The sequence below is a fragment of the Colius striatus genome, chromosome 1 (genome assembly GCF_028858725.1).
Source record: "Colius striatus isolate bColStr4 chromosome 1, bColStr4.1.hap1, whole genome shotgun sequence".
Classification (NCBI taxonomy): Eukaryota; Metazoa; Chordata; class Aves; order Coliiformes; family Coliidae; genus Colius; species Colius striatus.
In genome coordinates this window covers 13,273,952-13,294,517 of record NC_084759.1, presented here as the reverse complement: position 1 = coordinate 13,294,517, position 20,566 = coordinate 13,273,952, and the positions used below count along the sequence as shown (strand labels likewise).

The 20,566-nt window shown below is 36.2% G+C and overlaps 1 protein-coding gene across 1 annotated transcript in view; it reads right to left on the bottom strand.

The window, feature by feature from the left end:
• Positions 1–20,566, bottom strand: part of ARHGAP42 (Rho GTPase activating protein 42) — a 154,882-nt gene that overhangs the window by 109,756 nt on the left and 24,560 nt on the right. The window contains exon 2 of the mRNA XM_061991652.1: positions 10,342–10,437. Coding sequence (XP_061847636.1) covers positions 10,342–10,437 — 96 coding nt within the window. The remainder of the gene's footprint in view (positions 1–10,341; positions 10,438–20,566) is intronic.

The window sequence follows — 20,566 nt, the reverse complement described above, 5'->3', positions numbered from 1 at the left end:
TTCAGCGCAAAGTGAAGTAATTTCACATTCAATAAGTGACCATTCCTGCTATCTCCTCCACAGTTAATCTGGTAAGCAAACTCTGCAAGAGCTTTTTATCAATTAATACCACAACCTGACAGATTTTGAAGCAATTGCTACCTAATCCAGACTTTGAGCTTTCACTCAAAGTAATAAACAAATAGATGAAATGCCATCCAATTTCAAGAATGACGTAACACAGACTTGCCCATAAGAAAAACACATATTGCTGTTAAGAGTTAGATCCTCTCAGGGTGCAAAACTTACCAAAAAATCCATGATACATCAGGAATGACATGTATGCTAAGAGATAAATAGACGCAAGAGATGAAAAATGTGTGATTTAGAACCCCTGCAAAGAAGTTAAACAAACGAAAAAGCAAGAAAAATTACAAAATTAAGACTTTTATGCTAAAATTTATGCTTCAGAGACTACATATTGTTGAACAGGCTGCCCAGGGAGGTGGTGGAGTTACCATCTCCAGAGATATTAAAAAACATGTAGATGAAGTACTGAGGTATATGGTTTAGTTTAGTGACCATCTTGGCAGTGTGAGGTTAGTGGTTGGACTTGATAATCTCCAAGGTCTTTTTTAACCATAATGATTCTATGATCTTATCTTCCACTATATACTGGTAAGCAGAGAACTTGATCAGAACACAGGTACTGAAATCAGTCTCACTAAAAGTAAACAAAAAACACAAGGTTTTTCTCTACTTCTTTTGAGTTAAAGCACAGTGAACATAGAGTAAGTGTGGTGATATTTTGTCCTCTACATCGTAATTTAGAGCATACTTTACCAATTATTAAGACTGAGAGATGGTAATAAGTGTTCCAAATTCCCCATGAAGACAAAATCAGCAACAAAACTAGCACTGATTTGGTTACGATCTCCCTACTTGACCTCCTTTGGTTTATGGTATTCAATTCCTATATGTGTTTTAGGGAGTGTTCCCCATGAACAGATGTTTGAAAGTCTTTCCATTGCTGGCTAGATCTGAGGCACAAGCATCTTCCCTGCCCAGTCTTCCGGGTTTTGACACACTTTAAAAGGCAAGACACCAGGGGAAGAGGCCAGTAAGTTTCACAGTAACTATGGAACCTCCTGTCTGACCGCAATACACATGTGCTTCAAAGTGCAGATGAATGTGAACAACATAAGGCAAAAATTCAAGATTTAAGCTTAATCAAAGCCCAAAGCTTTGCAAGATGTGTTTGCAACTACAGTACAATATGTACACACCATATTAGGCAACTGGAATTTTAACTCAAAAGTATTTTCATCTTGCAAAACTTAATGAGTAAATATAGCAAGGTATTCTAAAAAGGTTTTTTCTAAACATATGTAAAGCATAAAATGTAGAGCCACTGATACAAGTAAGAATCTTTTTTCCCTATTACAGAATTTTATTGAAGCATAACTTTGTCAGCATAACTACCTAAATCAAATTACAAACAGTATCAGACTCAAGAATTCTTTGTTATTAAAAGTAGCTATTGTGTTGCAAATATTTAAACAAATATAAGCTGGGTACAAAAGTTAAAACTATGCTTTGAGCCATGCCATTTACACTTTCCACTCCTTTTTGACAAAAGCCAATTAAAAAAAAAAGCTACACTTGTATATACAGATGTAGTGGGTCTGGGATGGTAGTGATTTTCCACAGCAGCTCTTGCAGTGCTGTGCTTACTGTTAGTATTGATAGCACATCAATGTTAAGACTACTGCTTGCACAGCATCAGGGCTGTCTCTCCAGCATTCTTTCCCCCATCTTCACCAATAGCTGTGGGTGGGCACGATCTTGGGAGGGACTAAGGCCAGGATGGCTGACCAAGGAGATATTCCATATCAGCTCAGTAATATAAACTGGGGGAGAGGAGCAGGAAGCAGGGGAGGGGGCAAGATCCATTTTTGGCTTTCCAAAAGTAACCATTACACGTATTGAAGTCCTGCTTCTTGGAAGGTGGCTGGACTTCACCGCTGATGGGAAGTACAGAGTAACATCTTTATTTGCTTTTGCTTCTCAAACGTGCAGCTTTGCTGCTTCTCTATTAATCTTCTTTTATCTCAACCCACGAGACCCTCATCTTATTTTGCTCCCATCACTGGCTTGCTGAGGATGTAGGTGATAGAGCAGTGTAGTGAGCATCTGGCATCCAGCCAGAGTCAAAACACCAAAAAGATGACTTACAAGAAAGTCAGACTATCTAGAATTTCTAGATCCACTGTCATCACTTGTCAATCACAATACTTGGAGAGATAACCTTAAGACATGCAATGTTACATAATTTAAATAAACCCAAATATTTAATATCAGTAAATTGTCATGCCCTACTTGTGCAGAACTTCATAAACCAAACACAAGTAGAAAACTGTAAACGCATAAAACATGGGAAAAATGTTTCCTAGAGTCCTGAAATGTTTTTCAAGTTTATAATGACTATCTCACAGTGTATCAGTAAAAACCAAAACAAACCCACATTAAACAACAATTCAAATAACACCACCAAATTTTTAATACTTTATTTAAAAAAAACCAGCTCCAATGTATGTACCCTGTATTAGTGTTCTACTCTCACTATAAAACTAGCAAATATTTTGAAAATATTCCTATATTGAAATTTGCCTGTCTTCTGCAGCTCAAATTCTTAAACACAACAGTTTTTCAATGCAACACTAGCACAGAAGAAAAAGCTCAGTCGAGACTATGTGTATAGCACCTCTCCCAAAAAGCTGTATCCTGAATTGACAGCAGAACATTTTAGATTATCAAATACTGGACTGAACAGGTCACCCGGGCAGATACTAGCTCACACTACGCGAAAATACTTCCACAAGTTAATCAATCCCTTTTCTTGCCCCTCCCCTTCCTTCTACACTTCTGTGAATCAGTGGAGACTGTTGGGACAACAAATCATCTATTTTTACCATGTTCTCACAGAATAAAGAGGTAAATTTCAGAAAAGTGTGCATCAAGAAATACTGTATCTCTATGCCACTACAAAATAGAGTTTAAATTATTGTATCTACCAAAGATTAACCAGCCTCCGTTTCCAGCTGATGGAGCCACATGAACAGCATAAGGCTGAGCTCCATAGCTCAGTAACATGTGGAGAGCAATATCCAATACTTCATCTTTTCTCCAAAAGGTATGAAGTGATCTTATAGTGTTTCTGGAGATGTACTTTAAAATCTGACAACTTGAATTGGTGTCCATTGAAATTAACTTCCCGTACTGTAAAAATCCTTTTATCAAATTAATCTTTACCTTAACTAAATTCACCTTTAACCTCTGACTTGAGCAGATCTGACTTCTCCAGAGCAGACTGATATCCACAGACTGTGAGAGGATGAACACCATTTAAAACCACAAAATGTTCAAAAACAGATTATATCAAAGTTCGACTCTGGTTAAGTCACAGATTCTTCTAATACTCTCCTGCTGTCCTTTGCCTACCACTACCATAAATCCATTAGAAAGAACAGAAATTCACTATGAATACAAATAATTCACTCTAAGAAAACAATTGCTACTTCATGCTCAAGTTTTTTAAACAGCTGAATAACAAGACAATGTGGCAAAAAACCACTGGGCAGCATAGAAAATATTAAGTTGCAAAAGTAATATTCAATCCTAACACTCCATAAACAAAGGAGTTAAAAGTAAATATGACTACATTTCCAGCTTGCAATCCCAGATTCTTCAGAGGCACATCCATACTTTAAATGAAGGGGAAAAAAAACTGATATTTCAGTCTTTCCAGCTGTACAAACCTTATTTGTGTGTGGCTCTTTGCAGGTGCTGAAATATGGGAAGTAATGGAAAAAGCAACATATTTAGAATGCAGCTGAGAATCATTAATACTATTTTTCAGATTGATAACATTCAGTGCATTACTTGAATAGAGAAACACTTTAATTAGAAAAAATATGACCAAATACGTCAATAAATGTTAGGTTTGATGTAATTTCTTTATAGAATTTAGGCCTACAAAGGGATCAAGAAATTCCTGTGTTTAAAACTCCAATCTTTATTAAGGATTTTTATTTCAGAAAATACAAATCCTTCATCTTATTTGTTCAAACCTGAAGCTTAGTATCTCAAGACTGAATTGATCAAACCACTACCTGTTTTTGAAAATGAAAGCTTGTTGCTCAGGAAGTATACTAACTTGAGAACTCTAGTGTTATGACTTTTTACTAGACATAAAGCACAAACAGTACGTAATAATTACTTTCAAACCAACCCAGTAAGGCAATTCTCTAGTCCTCAGATTGTTTCCCCACAGGCATTCATACTTCCACTGGAATGTCTAACTCTAGAAATATCAAAGCTAAATGATGAAAGAGGGAAGAAGAGGTATGTTGAAGACATGAAATGAGGATAATAAAGTAGACTGCATCCACAAGAGTCCAAAGGAGTCCAAACTTTTCATGTGGGACGCAAAAGAGATTTCATCTTGCTCCATGAGTGGCAAAAACTTATCTACCTGTTTGCTCAGCTATTCAGACTTATTTAGCCTCCTCAGTAGAACGCACCAGGACAACCAACGCTATTATTGTCCTTTGCTTGCCGCAATCTCTTTCTGTAAAACAGCATGAGCTCCAGGAGAATTGGGAGTCTGAGACACCACAGTTTGCAGTCCAATAAAATAAAACGAACTAGCATGAATTTTAGGCTCTCTTAGCAAACCAGAATGAAATCTGCAGGAACTCAGGAGATCTCCTACTTCCCATCCATCTACTCCTGCCACAGAAGAAGGGTACCACAGACAGGAAGGGCAGTAACTGCATGAGTAACTCCAAACTATTTTTTTTATTTGAATATGCACCTTAACAGGCAACAGAGCATGACAATTGTAACAACCTTCTGACATGTATCTTGGAGAAGAAAAAACAAGGCCTCTGCTGATCTTATTTTATCTTTTCCTTCTACACAGACAGAGGTCTATTGCAACATTACTTTATTTCCTGCTTTGTCAATCTCATTTGACTTTCCATAACATGGAGAAGACAATCTTCTCCTTCTGGTGCAGACGCTGTTTTGAAGCCTCTACGGGATTCTATCACTAGCATAAAAATCACTCATTTCTTGGGAGTCAGGAAACAATAGCATTCTGGAAACAGGTGGCATTTGTTTAAATATGCAACAGGGACTCAAAACAATGATAGGAACAAATTTAACAGATTTTAAACAAATATTTCAGGCATTTCACACCCTGACTGTGCTGAGTTCCTCCCATAATGTGTTACTGTTTAACTTTTGTACTTAAAATAGTCCTACAGGAGCACCAAAGAATGTTGTCCTGATTTTCAGATATTACATGGTGTTTGTACAAAGTTACAAAGGTCACTTAAACTGAATCATAAAATTCATTCTTCCAACTGAAGGAGAAAAACAGCTGCCAAATCTAGGCAGGTAATTACTGTGGAAAAACAGTATACAATCTTCCTATGCAAATTCACTCTCTGTTGCAAATAGTTTTCTATGTTAATTCAGGACTCAACCCTTCCCCACCCAACTAAAAAACACAACCGCCTTCTGTAAACATGCTTGTCTCTAATATGTTGCACAAGGTCAACCAACTCAAGCACTACAAACGTTACTAGGATGATGACTACACTAAAAATGAAATCTACCCCCGAGACTCTATCCTAAAGGTGGTGGCAAGATCCTTCTCTTTCTTTGGTTTGGATAGGGAGCTAGTAGACCTTTGCTGCTGGAATTCACTTAGACTTATTTGGCATTGGGTAATTCCATTCAGAAATCTGATTATGTATAGGAATTCAGTACAAAGTAGGTAAAACATTAACCCTAAAAAGAATTTTCTTGAACATCAAAGCTAACCTCAAGTGATTAAGGAGATGACCTATAAGATATCCAAGTGATTCAGACTGTAGGTAGCTCAATGGCATCTAATAAATAATTCCAAAACAGCCAGACAAATTCAAGAAGTACACAACAAACAATACAAATACAGTGGCTTGAAATCCTAACTAGCCTGCCACCTAAAGTTCTCACGGACCCTCCAAGTGGCACCAAGTGAGAACCTCCTAACTTGCAGACTGTAGTGTCCCAGTTGATTTGTCAAGATTTGCCTTCAAGCACTTTAAGCAGGCATAAAGCTGCTAAAATTATCTTCTTTGTTGCTTTAATTTTAATAGAGCATTGTATGTGTAGTTTTTATCATTACAAACCTGGAAATTGGCACTTCTTAATGTTAGTTAACCTTTTACATTGTTATAAGGGATGAAGAGAAGGAAACTTCCAGTGTTTCTTACTAAAGAGTACACACTAATAAAAAACAGATACTGAAGTAAAATCCCACAATACCAGAATATATTAATGTGTCTTAATTTCTTTTAATTCTGAAGAACACGGTCTTATACTGCTGATGTAAAGTCTCACTGATCTATAATTAGCCAAAACACAGAATAGACAAGAACTTATTAAAGAAACAGGACAGAATTCCATTGAGTTAAATAATGTTTATTATTTTCTGGTCTATCAGCCACAGTCTAGGCAACATAAACAGATAAAAAAGAATAAAAATAGGGAGCTTCTTGAGGAAGGAATCAGGTGACACAAGGTGCTAATACTAGGATAGGAGAAGCTGGGAAAATTTACTTGCAAAATTTATATCTGTACAGTGCCAAGTAAGGAAAAAGACACTTGTCAATTGAAAACATTGGTTTTTGCACCTATGCCATCTCTCTAACATTCTATGCTACCCATAAAGTTTGAAACATGCAAAAATCATTCACCTATTTTGCATAAAGCTCTCACAAGGCATGACAAACAACTCACCTTTAAATTAATTGACTCTCAACTAAAAGAACTAATTTTTGCTTAAAATATTAATTGCAAAGGGGTCAGAGAGTAACCGAACAGGTTGATATGTCTAAACGTGTGGATGGGCAAGCATTGTCAGATTGTAGCTATTTCAGATTGAGGAAAGCACAGTTGTTAGTAAAATGCAGAAGTAACACCCTAAGATTAAGGGTAAGTTACACCAAAAAACTTTATGACTATGCTGTGAACCTGCTTCTGCAGGGCAGTTGGACTAGATGATCTCTAAAGGTCCCTTCCAACCCCTACCATTCTATGATTCTATGCCTTTTTATATTAATGATTCCCTGTAATTCATGATGTTATTTTTGTACTAAAGATGCCAGTTTGATTGACTTTTCAAAGGAATTACAGCTTGGCTGAATCACATGCAACTGCAGCTAATATCCATGTTCTACTATCATTTAGTATGGCCCTATCAAATATTATAGCCTGCAGATCACATGCTGTCACATGCATTTCAAAACAGAGGAAGACACAACACTAACAATTGTTCCTAGCTGTTTATTTTTTAATGAGAGAAGCTAGTAAAGCTAGGAAGCTCTGCTTCCCAAACCCAATTTGCTGAAAATGTCTGAAAATTTGAAAAAGGTTTTTATAGCACGAATCCTTTGATGTTCACATTCAAAGAAAAAAAAAAAAATAAAAAAAAGAGAACAAGCCAATCTGCTTTTTTAGGCACGTCAGGGGAATAGCTTACAACCCAGGCACTAAATATCTGACTCTGAACTGCTTTAAATAAAAGTGGCTATGTAGATAAATTTGGGAAATTTGCAACAACACGGAAAGATTACTTAAAACACATTCTACAGACACAAAAAGACACAGACTTTTCTGTCAAAGAATAATACTTCTATGGAAGAATTAAACATTTGTAAATAACAAGAATTCACAACAATTAAAAGTCAAAGATAGGAAGTAAAGAGAACAAAAACAAATAAATCACTGGATTAAATAACAAATGGATTAAAATATGTGTAGAGAACAGCATCATAATTCTGTTCGTACTGAATTGTCATGGAGCTTAACTAAAACTACTTCTCAGGTATTCTGCATAATAGGTTTATTGGAATAGATGAGTTGCATAAAGAGAGGATCTAAGAACACACAGATTACAGGAAACCCAACTAAAATTAATGACGTTAGTGCTTATAGTTTGGAAAAAAAAAAGCAAACAAAAAACCAGAAAATGTTGTTCTTAGTTACTGAAGAGAGACCTTTAAATTCTAACACTGTTTAAAAAAAAAAAAAAACAACAAACACAAATTAATTTGTTCCAAATACTTATTACTAGTAAGGGGAAAAAAAAAAATCTATATTGAAAGAAGTTGAAACTTTTTAACAGCACTAATCATATTCTGACAGAAGCAGCCCCATTCAGGGAGTGAATTTTCAATGCTAAGGTGGAGTAGTGTGCTAAGCTTGAAATAGAAATGTATTTTAAAATCTTCAGAATATAGTCCCTGTATTAAGTGCCTATGTACACAGTGGTTTTATACAAAACCATATCAAGAGAGAGTACCACTGCAGACTGAAGTAAAACTTCCCAGTAGCCTACACAAGATACATCATAGATATTGTTAAAAAAAAAAAAAAAGGAGGTGAAGGCAGGAGTCAGAGAGCAGGATTCATCTATGCAAAGTTGTCTTTGATGATAAGCAAACATCTAGCTTGTTGGGGCATGTTAAAGGCATGGATGACTTCTAGATCCCTGCTCTAGGGAGATCAAAAATTGAGCCTTACTCAGTAAAAGCACATAGTATCATTCAAGCTCTCTTAGACTTGAATTTGATTCCTGTCAGTTTACCTTTATACCCTCATAAGCTTCTTTGATGTACATGACAATCCATCAGGCAATAGGTCCTTTAGAAACTAGAAATCCCTTCTTTGAAGCTCCAAATGAAATAAAGCAGCTGTCAAGCTCCATGAACTCCATTTTTTCTAAGTAGTTTTAAATACCTGTTTAATGTCCAAACAATAAAACGTCTAGTCTTTGCCACATTTAGATTACAGTAAAATGAAAGTTATAATTATTCTCAGCAACTTAATTTTTAATGTAAAATCATATTTCCTTTAAAAAGTGATGGAGCAAATTTAAAACATTTAACTGAGACATTGAGATTTAGTTTAAATGAGTAAAATATGTAGAAGCTAATTTTAACAGCCAAGAAATATGTAGGATGCCAAAGAGTACAAACAAACCACTTATTTTTTGTCTCTTTACAAGCTTGATAGATCTGAAGAATCTATTAAGTTTTATATCTGAACAGAAGCACCTCAGTGGTTTCACTCTCTTATATAACAGTAAAACTAAACCTCCTCTCTTTCCCCTTGCCAAAGGTTAGTGGAAGACTATGGCTATGACTAAATACTACCCATCTTTGATGAATATCCTAGTTGTTGGAGGGTGAGGATGAGGCAAACCTTGCCAGTAAAAGTAAGCAGCTCAAATCTCATGTCCAATTATTAGTAACTCCATTGTGAAAAGGAAATATGGAAGGGAGAGGAAACTTGAAGTTAGGTTGCAATGAGAGATAGACTTGGAAAAGCCTAAATCTGAGTTTCCTCTCTGCATTACATAGATCTTTTAAAAAAAATGCTAACAAGTCCTACGTTCCCTTTTGTACTGCCAAATTATTTATTTTTAGAAGCAACTACTCTCTGACAACTATCTTCCTTCCTCTCAGATGTTTTGGGAAAGACATGGGGGCCATGTGGTATTTAAGACTCATGACACTGAATTTAGCCTTTCTGAAGATGGATTATAATCCAAGTTTCTCACCAACGGGAGATAGAACATTCCAGCTGCTGTCCTACTGCCCAAAACCATCACTGCAACCACAGCGATGCCTTACAGTAAAGAGTGGTTGAATTTCTGAATCCTGGAATTGTTTCCAAGATTAGCCTGCAGAGGAGGACTATTTTGATGATATTAAAGAAGCTTACGTTGAAGAAAAGCTGAGTTGTTTAGCTCTGCGAATGCAGATTTCTGGGTGTGCGCAGACACAGAACATTAAGCGGCTAATAAATTTTACTGGCAAGAGTTCAGACAACTATATACTTAGGAATGCAGAAGTTGTAAAGAACATATTCTTGGTTTTAAACCCTTAAAATACTTCCTGTGTCTTACTAGGCACTTAAATATTTTTTTGCAGACCTATGTTACTTAGTGTCCCAGTTAAAACTGGCTCCAAAATAAAAATAGCAGCACATTTTTGAAAACTTAGTTGACAAAGTACTAATAAATGGTTCCCTCTACAATGAGCCAGGTTATGTCAAGAAGACATAGCTTTTTGACATGATTTTTAAGTCTTACATGAATTCTATGTATTGAAATTTTTCTATTTTTGTAATATGCTCTATTAAAAAAATCCCTGTTAACTGTCCCACTAGATTTGTGAAATCATATTAAATATATATGAAACAATTAAAAAAAATTACTGTAATCAGAGCACAGAATGTACTTACCAATATTAATTTCATCATCAGTTTCAGCATCTCCAATGCATTCAAACTGGAAATCTTGCAAAGACTGTGAAAATTTTTGCACTGCCATGGATAAATCTAAAATCCAAGGAAAAAAAGAAAGGAAATTGGAATTATTCCACTACAACTTCACTGGAGCAAGGTTCCATGCATTTCTGTATGAAATAATTTTTCTTTTTTCAAAGTTTCCGTTCTAGCACCTTTTTTGGACAGTAACTTCATTCAAAAATCCCCATCACCATTTCAAAAATCAAACTACCTCAGATACTCCATAAATCTATGAAACATGCTGATTTCAGATTTCAAACGTACAGTAACACAGGTATTATGTTGGTAATTGAAAAACTGATATAGTTCTTGAAAAAGAAGAAATTACTGTCAGAAATTAATGTCTAGTGATAGATTGTGTAAGTAGACCACCGCTGTTTAAAATACTGAAAGATTAGTTCACAGATTAAAATAAAGCTCATGACAGTTTCTTTTGTAAACATCACTAAGAGAATTACATTTTAACTATTTTAGCACATTAAAATCTTATACAGTATAACATAAAAGCTTTTTTAAAAGATATTGAAGAGAAAAAATAAAACACGAGTGCTTCCCAGTCAATTAAGCTGTCCATGGATTATGACTCCTACTTTCACTGAAATACAGTGGATCTTCAGACCAAAGCAATGGCAAAGTAAAACTTCATGGCATAACAATTAATTAGAACTGCATACACTCAAAAAAAGAGTTCATAAATAGAGAACATCAATAGAATCACATATATCTGTTATTTTCTTTTTGAGGTATACTAATAGCAAATGGAGAGATTTGTGGGAACTCAGTAAAAAGTTAAAAACCCTACCAGTTCAGATAAGTCAAGCAAGCAAGCAATAATTCTCTGTGTCCTAGAAGACATATATATTGTTTCTACTTTGAAGCTACTGACTAATAGTGCTTAATACGCATATTGATTAATAAATGCATAAAACCAGACAAATTGGCCTAATGTCCTAAATTGACTCACACGCAAAAAAACCCATCATTTAAATTTTAAGAAGTCTCCAACACTAAGAACTATTAATCCTAAATCAAATACGCTGAAAATCTTTCAAACATCTCCAAATAAGAATCCACACAGTGAGAGGACTGAAATTTATTTGTTTTCATTAAAGGTAACCACTATCAAATGATTGAATCCCCACCACAGGATGTTGTCCTACCCCTGTATCTACTCTTCCTATTTTTACATGTACCTATAAAGTACATAAGTCCAACAAAAGAACAAGCAATCTATAGACGATACAGATATGAAAGATTTTCTTCTTGTATTAATAATGAATTCCATATGCTTAACTATAGGGTATAAAGAACTAGGTAAACAAATTCTGTACCTTTTTGGTAAAAATCATAGAAAACAGGAAAGAATGTTCCTCAATTACTGTATCCTTGCTGAACATTTCCTACTGTGCTGTACATGAAGATTATATGTATTAAATGTATTAACAAATTAGATGCTAAGAATCAAGTGTTTCCTACTGCTTGTATGAATGAAAACAAAATAGATAAGCTGAAGTACAAACACAGCATCTTTGATATATAATTAATGACTGTTCTACAGCTGTTAGAAAGAAGTTCAATTTGAATTTGTTCACAGCAGGATTCTTTGAAAAGAAATGGAGTTGTATTCCTGGCTCTTTGACCCAAAGTTACCATACCGAGTCCTAAATTCTTCTATAAAAATGTTGCATATCAACTGATGTCAAAAGGAGTAGTATGGCCTTAAGGTAACCAAATGAAAAAGATGCAAGTACACTGAAATGTAAAAATTAACTATCACTAACAGAAATGCAGATTTATTTCCTCTAGACAATCTAGTATCTGCCCAAGATGACCAGCATGTCTGTGAATGTTAAAGGAAATGAGAGATCATGGTCTCTCCCCTATCACTCATTCACATCTGCAGCATTGAGAGGAACAAATGTCAAAGGAAAGGAAAACAAATGATAAAAATACCCAAGGTGGAGTCTTCATTTTATATCGTGGACTAGTCATTCGGAGATGTTGATTCATCTTCCACTGTGTCAGCAAATCAGATAGTTTATACGTTTTGAACCTGAAGGAGGCATGTTTAACCTAACTTCACAAGAATGGGTATGAAGAATGTAGTAAAAGTTAGAGCTCATTATATAACCTGATAAAATTACCCAGAATCATACCATTTGAAGATTTCTGCCCCTATGAGACCTATTGTAATTGCTTCAAAGTATGAAAACAGGTTAAGAGTTGCAATGGTTCAGCCTACAGAAGACTCTGAGGAGACCTTAGAGCAGCCTTCCAGTATCTAAAGGAGCCTGTAAGAAAGCTGGAGAGGGACTTTTTACAAGGGTAGGTAGTGATAGACAAGGAGAAATGGCTTTAAACTGAGAAAGGGGAGATTTAGACTAGATAGGAAGAAGTTCTTTGCTGTGAGGTTGGTGAGGCACTGGAACAGGATGCATATGCCCCATCCCTGGAAGTCTTGAAAGCCAGATTGGATGGAGCTTTGTGCAACATGGTCGACCAAATCCCCCACAGCAAGGGGACTGGAAGTAGATATCTTTCAGGTTCTTTCCAAACCAAACCATTCTATAGTTAGAAGACAGTACATTAAGGTTAAAGCTTCAGTGTAGCAAGGAAAAAAATGAAGTTCCAAGGACAGATGTTTCCCGTGACACTAATATACAGACAAAGTTAATTTTACCTGAAAAACTAACAAATATTCTACAGATAATTCCAGCTTACTTGGACAGTTTCCTAGAGAATTTAATAGGATTTACTCTGTAAGAGGTCAAAGCTCAACATTGCAGAGTAAACACCAACATGGTACAAAGTGCAATTAGTTACATTCATCAATTTATTTCTTAGGGCCATCACAACGCCTCACTATAAAATTTACCTAGTCACAGAAAGGATTGGTTGTGCAATAAGTACATTCTTAAGATGTACTTTCCTTTAAGAGGTATGAAGATTCAAAATGAATTAAATCAGACTTGAGACCAACTGCCTCTTCCATCAAGAAAAGGTAAATGAGATCATTACCATCTTATCCCATCTGGACAAAAAATGAAAAGAGCAGAGACCTTGTTCAGCTTTACCAGACATTATTTATCACTGTATATCCCAGAGTCTTAATGTCACTGAGAGTCCTCAATACATTCTCCTCCTTCTAGACATAGGAAGGTAGATCATGACACTAAACATATCACCTTTTTCTCATCTGCCAGAGAAGTGGCATTACAAGCATCACTCCTTGTCAGCTTCTTGTGGGGTCCACATGAACCAGAATATTTCACTTAGCCCAGCCCAGAAATTCTTTTTCAAGTAGAGTCAACTGATCTTCGAAGTTACTATAAAAGCCTTATCAGCTTTACTGACTGATAGCAAAAGACTACCATCCAGGGAAGGGTACCTGCTCAGCAGTCTCAATGCTACCATAAATGTTGTTGTCCCTGCTCTTCTGGAGGCACTTAGAGTAATCTCTTTGGGTGCCAGTGAGAGAGTGAAAACGCACCTTATTATCCATCTGTTGCCAGAGAATTTGTAACTGGCAATTTGGTTAGTATTCAGTATTCATCTGCACCTTTTGGTTTTCATTCTCCCCCAACTCTAAAGTATGATTCACTTCAGTTTTGCAGTGAGGCATATGGTCAACAGTGGTCATCTACGTGCTACTTAGAGTCAGGAAAAGGATATAACTGAGAAAGAGTTGCCTGTTCTAGTAAAGGTCAAAGCAAGTCAATTGGCCAGCAAGAGCAAGGGGTTTTTTTGGTTTTTTTTTGGTTGAATTCTGACAGAGGAAATAGGAAAAAAAGCATACTACAGTGTGACCAGAAACAATGAAAGGATAATTGCAGCTTAGCCACAAGAAAGTAATATAACACCAATATTAAATACGAATACATGTCACACCAACTATCAGTATCATAAAACTAATGAAGATTAACAGAAGACATCATCAATTCAGAAAAGTCACAGAGAAATCAGGAAACACGTTACTCTACTGTACTTCTTCCTGAGGGTTTATACTTTTGATCAATCTGCTTATTCACTGATATTCACCCAATAAAAATATGGAAAAAAAGACTTGGTACTACTCTAGAACCCAGGTTTAAGATTCACTTTGTTTCAAATTGCCAAAAAGGAGGATTTAATTTGAACTGTAATATATTCAGGTAGAGCCTTTCACGCTGGATATAGGATGATGCAGTTTCTTTGTATTGTTCTTCAACTTTCTTGCCCTAGATTTGTTAAACAGATCATAAAATATATTCTTATATAGAGCCTTAAAGAGGAGAAAAGAACAATACTTTGCAACAAAGCTATGAAACAATGGATGTTATTACCTGAAGGACAAAAGAACAAGTGTATTAGTTTTGGCACAGCCCTTCACAAAAAGGATCAAGTTCTAGAGATAAGGAAACTTGATTTCTACAAGGTGGTAAGCACAAATAATTATTTGTTTGGGGTGAGAAGGTGGTTTTTTCATTGGTTTTGCCAGTCTGATTGCTGGAAGAACAGAAAAAAGTCAAGGCTTTTAACAGGACTTAAGCTCCAAAAGCAGCAACTTTATACAGTTGCAAAGGACCCATATCCCTACCCTAAGTAACAGCCCACAAGAAACTGTTTTCAGCAAATACATCAAAGCCAAAGTCTTTCCACTTGTTTGCTTACAATGATTACTTCATTAGCAAATGGAGTTCCAATAACCAAGACTCTTCCTGAATGATGTCAATCATTCTGGAAAAGCTTGGTATCATTCACTGGGTTAATAAAGAAAAATAGCGTTGAAACCTAGTGAAAAGATTAAACATCCCTAAAAGAACTCCTGAGCACCAGCTGGAATGCAGTAAGTGGGACTTCAAACAACAGACGCTCTGGCTAAAATACAAACAGCAACATATCTGGTGATCTGACACAAAGCTAGTTATTACAGTGTGGCTTCAAAGACAGCAGAAGCAGAGGGGCACCGGCTGAGCTGGCAGGACATTAGAGGCAACTCTGCTGTCCATTGAATTTCAGGACAGTTGAAGACCGGAAAGGAGACTACGTACAGTCACCTTTAGTGTTTCAAACCTTTGGGCAGTTTGATTCTGCTACCAGATTAGATGCATTGCAGTGCCATGCCTGATGAGCTATTTCATTTGGTGACACACTGACATCTAGCTTCATTAAAACTATTGGGGTCCTCAGGTTTTTTTAAATTGCTTTACAAATACATTTATTTTCTTGATTTATTACATAAGCAACTTTCATCCTATAAACATTTTTTTTCTGGCTAAGTTACCTAAACACTTGGAAAAGTAGATTTATAACAGACATAATTATTGTGAAACAGCAGCATGCATTGGAGCATTCTTACTGAAACAAATTACCGAAACAAGTGTTTAAAAACTCATACAAGTGAAAAAAAGGCTTTCAGTATTACAAATCTGTAAAACACTATTTTTCCAGAAAAATACTCGAGATACACGTCTCCTTAAATACTTCATGACACGCTCCTTTACTGTGAAGTCGAATGGGGAACTGCCTCAGTTTTGTTATTTTATATGAGAACAGGGTTCATGAAGGCAAGCTATATCAACAGCCAGAAATAAGCTAGAGGAACAAGAACACCCCACTGAGAAGCACTGAACTTCAACAGCTTCTGTGTTTGCTACAGATAATTTGATTGTAACTAGAACATGTCACAGTAGGACATCTTTTTACACATCATAGACTGTAAACACAACAGCTAGCAGTGCAATTATATTTAGGCAGTATGAATGATGAAGCAGTTAAAGGCAGCAATCATAGAAGACTGCATATATCACTACTATATTTCAAACTTCTCCTCGTCTTAAGCATTCTCATTAAAAATCTCAGCTTCACAGTCGTTGGTCTTAATTCAGAAAACAGCACCAAAATGTGGTTTCTATACAATTTTCATCTCTTTTCACTCTTCATCATACACTACTGCTTTAAAATGAAAATATAAATGAAACTCAATGGCAGTAGGTAACTGTTGCAAATAGAAAATCTTCCGGTTTCATCAAGAATATGACAGCAAGTCAGACTTTAAAATTAGACTAAAGCATGCGGATGTTGGCACATACCTCAGTACTGCAATTAATTCCCTCAACTGGACATGAAAAGAATTCGAAGTTTTGCTGTTAGGTAACCCCAGCTTAATAAACCATCACCATGGTGACACGTGCCTTTTATACATTCACAAAAATCTGTATAGCGATCCGATACAGATTCTGCCATCTTCAGTTTCAAGTGGCTTTCAATACTAGAGTCTTTCCTACCATGCTTAGGTACACAACCCATACCTCTGCAAGGACTATTGTCCTTTTCTATTTTCAGAAGTCTATTGGATGAAGTTATTTACATCCGTGCACACTTGTTATTCTTTATTTCTCCATTGCATTAATTTGTGGATAAAGTTAACTTTTCTAATTGTCACAGGAAAAAAAAAAAGGCAACGACAACAACAAAAAGAGGCCAAACAAACGCTCTGTTCTTAGAAGCAATCACATTTTTTCCAAATTTCTGCAGAATAATTTAATTTGGCAAAATCCAGAGCAAGTTGGCACAGAGAAGAGGCTATCTGCAGGGGAAGACAGAGCTAATTCTGGCCACTTGCCATAATGCATTCTAAAGAAGCCACAAGAAAAGACCACAAGGGAATACAGAATCCAGTACCCAGTGCCAAAGATTTTGCAGCACAAGGCCCATTGCTCTGTATTGACATAGTCTTTCATTGTTGCTCTCAATGAACTCCTTATCCCCTTTATTTGCTAGCTTCACTGCTGCATATTCTTTGCCAATTTGCTATTCATGGAACAACAAGCACCAACTAAAATGAACAACCCTCTACCCCAACAAATCTACATTAGCTTTCCACCTTAGGCTCAATGTTTTGCTCTTAATTTCAGGGAAACTAATTTCTTTCTCAGTCTCCAGGGATAGGACATCAGTAGATTATGTCAACATGTAGCCCATGCATTGCTGCATTCCTCTGGGGTTAAATAAGGCACTATAGCAGTTTGAAATTTTTCAGTGTTGTTTTCTTACTCCAGACTATTTCCATGAGAAAAGCAGACCATTTACTTTCTCATTCTAATAAGCACTGAGAAATCCCCTCAATCAAATGCAACAAAATTCCCACTTCATAGTTACTCACTAACATTTTTAGTCTCAACTTCCTTGTGTTAAAAACTTATACAGTATTTTGGATATTCTTAGTACTTCTCTATGATTAAGCACTGAATCCACCAATTTTCCTTTGCTACCAATCGCAATTTTGTGACTGTTTTACACAAAGATGGGTAAAAGTTGCAGAAAGCATTTGGTTTCATTTTACTGTTGAAATTATAAAGATTGTCTGTAGGGTATAAGTTAGTACTACTTCTATCATATTATTATATTTTTCTAAATTACACTCAACCAAAAGAATTTCTATACAATGCTAGTTTTGCGGATATGTTTATTTTCATGTCAGGTTTTTGGTCAAGATCCATAGTAAGGATTCCAGTATTTTCAATACTGGAATATTCCAACATTTCTTCTCTTTTAGAAAAGAATAAATCCTTGAGAACAAGCAGATTTACCTGCTTTTCCCCCATTCTCAGCTAACTACAAATCAGTACTCAGCCACCTGCACTCTTCCAATATGTTCCCTGTGTCCATTGATAAAACTGTCCTAAAGTTCTGTATAAGCAAGACCTCAGCTGTGTAGTCTAACTTTTTAACCACTCAGTACAGTACACGGAACATACCTGACAAGTAGCAACTACAATTACATCTGATATATGGCAAATAATCACTCTTTACTGTTCTCCTTGTTTAAAGATATAACTGACATTCATGTTGCTTGCTTCAGTTGAGGGCTGCATATCACTTTTTTTCCTAAATCTACTGCCTTCCAATACATTTTGCTGTACTTTCCAGAAATATGCAGTTTGCTGGTGTCCAACTTAGAATGTACACCAGGAGTCTGGGTCATGGTGGCACACAACATGTTGTAGGGGAGTCACATATGAATCTTCTGTTCTTGTAGCCTTTGTTATACACTAATCCTCACACTACAAAACACATTATTAATGGTGAAAGTGTTGTGCAATACGTCATTGGTGTAACTCAATGCTACTCTGAAGTCTCAGATGCAGGTGCACATCTTTCCCACATCTGTAGTACTAATGTAGATAGCATACTGAGGTATCCAATGCAAGGACAGGCAGCTCTGTGGAACTCTCTGGCCAACATCGAGCACTGCCAGTTTTCCTCCCTTTTTCAAATACAATTTCAGATTTCTTCTGACAGTCACTTGAAGTGAAACAACCAAAAGCAGCACTCTTAATGTAAGACTATATAAAAAATGTTAAAGAACTGGAAAAAAATAAAATATTAATGTTTTTCCTTTACAGGTTTGCGATTTTTCTGGGGTTAGATTTTCATCTTCTTCTATATCATTTTACTTTAATTTCTGCATAGTTTTCTAACACTTCATTATCCATACTCAGCTCCTAAACTTTCTTCCCTGCAGATTTTCTTTCACCCTTAACATACTTTCTCGTGCACCTTCTGGGGATTTGAAATGCTCTTTCATGATCTTTCACATTTTTCCCCCACCCCATGGATGTTTATATTTCCCAGACAGTGTCAGCCTTTTCCAGGTAGCTGGGTCCACAGCCCAGTCCTCCCTACTCTCTTTCATTGAAACTAGTTTATCACGGTTGCTGCATCATTTCATACCCTTCCTGGCACATCCCAGAGACAACAAACAGCAAGCAGGCAGAGAAGCACCACAAAAAGGGGACAGAGAAACTAAGAGCAGATGCTGCCAGAGGTTGTAAAAGCAGAGAGTGACTTCTTGTCTGGCAAACAAGGAATTGCCAGAAAGAAAACATGGGGATTCCCAGGTTTCCAATGCAACATTAAGGTATTAGTGGTCCCTTGGTAGTATTTTGAAATATTTTCCTCCATTCGTTCTTAATCTTACAAAGCATCCAGAGAATTTTTCAAAATGCATTACAGTCAATGAAACAAAGCAATATGAGATACAAGAATTTCACGATGTAATTGAAGTTGTAATGCATTTGTAAGGAGCCACAGTTCTGACTATTTGGGCAAGATCCGTTCTGCCACCTCCGTGCCGCATACATGCGTGTAGGAGGAGATGCAATTTTCCAACTATTACCCCTACCCAAATACCCAAATGGGGGAAAAAAGAAATAGGGTCATCTGGTTCTGGTATGAACAGGGAGCTACTAAGAAACTGCTTCTAGGAAAATCAAGAATAAATCACTGGACCAAACATCATGTAGATCTTCAGCTGTAAAATTTCTGCAATATATCTTTAAATGCTTTTATGTGCCATGATTTTTACATTAAGTATATTCCCCTGTTCAGAAAAGAGAGCTGTTCAAAGAAGGATCTGTCACATTGGCCTGTGCTGGATGGCGGGGGAGGGAGAAAAGGAATGAAAGCAGTTATCAAGGCATTTGTAAGTACTGAGCTCTTGGAACAACATTAGAGTTGAGGGTCATGGGAAACAGAAGCTTTGCTCACCCTTCTTCCTGGCAAAGTTTTTTGCACTTGGGCAACAAAGTAAAGTGTTTCGTAAGAAGAGAAGGAGGAGAAAAGGGGGAAAAAATTATAATATACACATTTATCTCATTAAAAAAAATAATTAAAAAAATCCCAAAAAACTACAACTTTGCTTTAAAGGAAATGAAACACTTTCTATATGAAATTCTTTCAGACTCTTAGAGCACAGGAATACAAATTTCAATTAGATTCCTTTGATCAGACAACTAATATCACGGCCACATGAACTTCAGTATTTCACGTTAACAGGGTTGTGTGGGATTTTTTTTCCTAACACAGACAGACAATCAAACGGATGTAAGTAATGTTTGTTTAGAGAGTCAGATACGCACTTCCAGACACGGAGGACAGAACTGAGACCCCAAACCATGGATTTTGTCCAGTGATGTTAAATGATGCTAAATGTCTTTACCAAATTTGGCCTGAAGTACTTTCTCGTACTCAGTCTACCAGAGCTCATTTGCTACATAGCTACTTCTTGATATGTAGTGAGGAAGGACACCAAACAAATCTGTTTTATATAGCAAACAAGCTTAAACATTCTAGTTAGACCCTATTTTACCTTTAAAATCTAAATGAATTCAGAAAA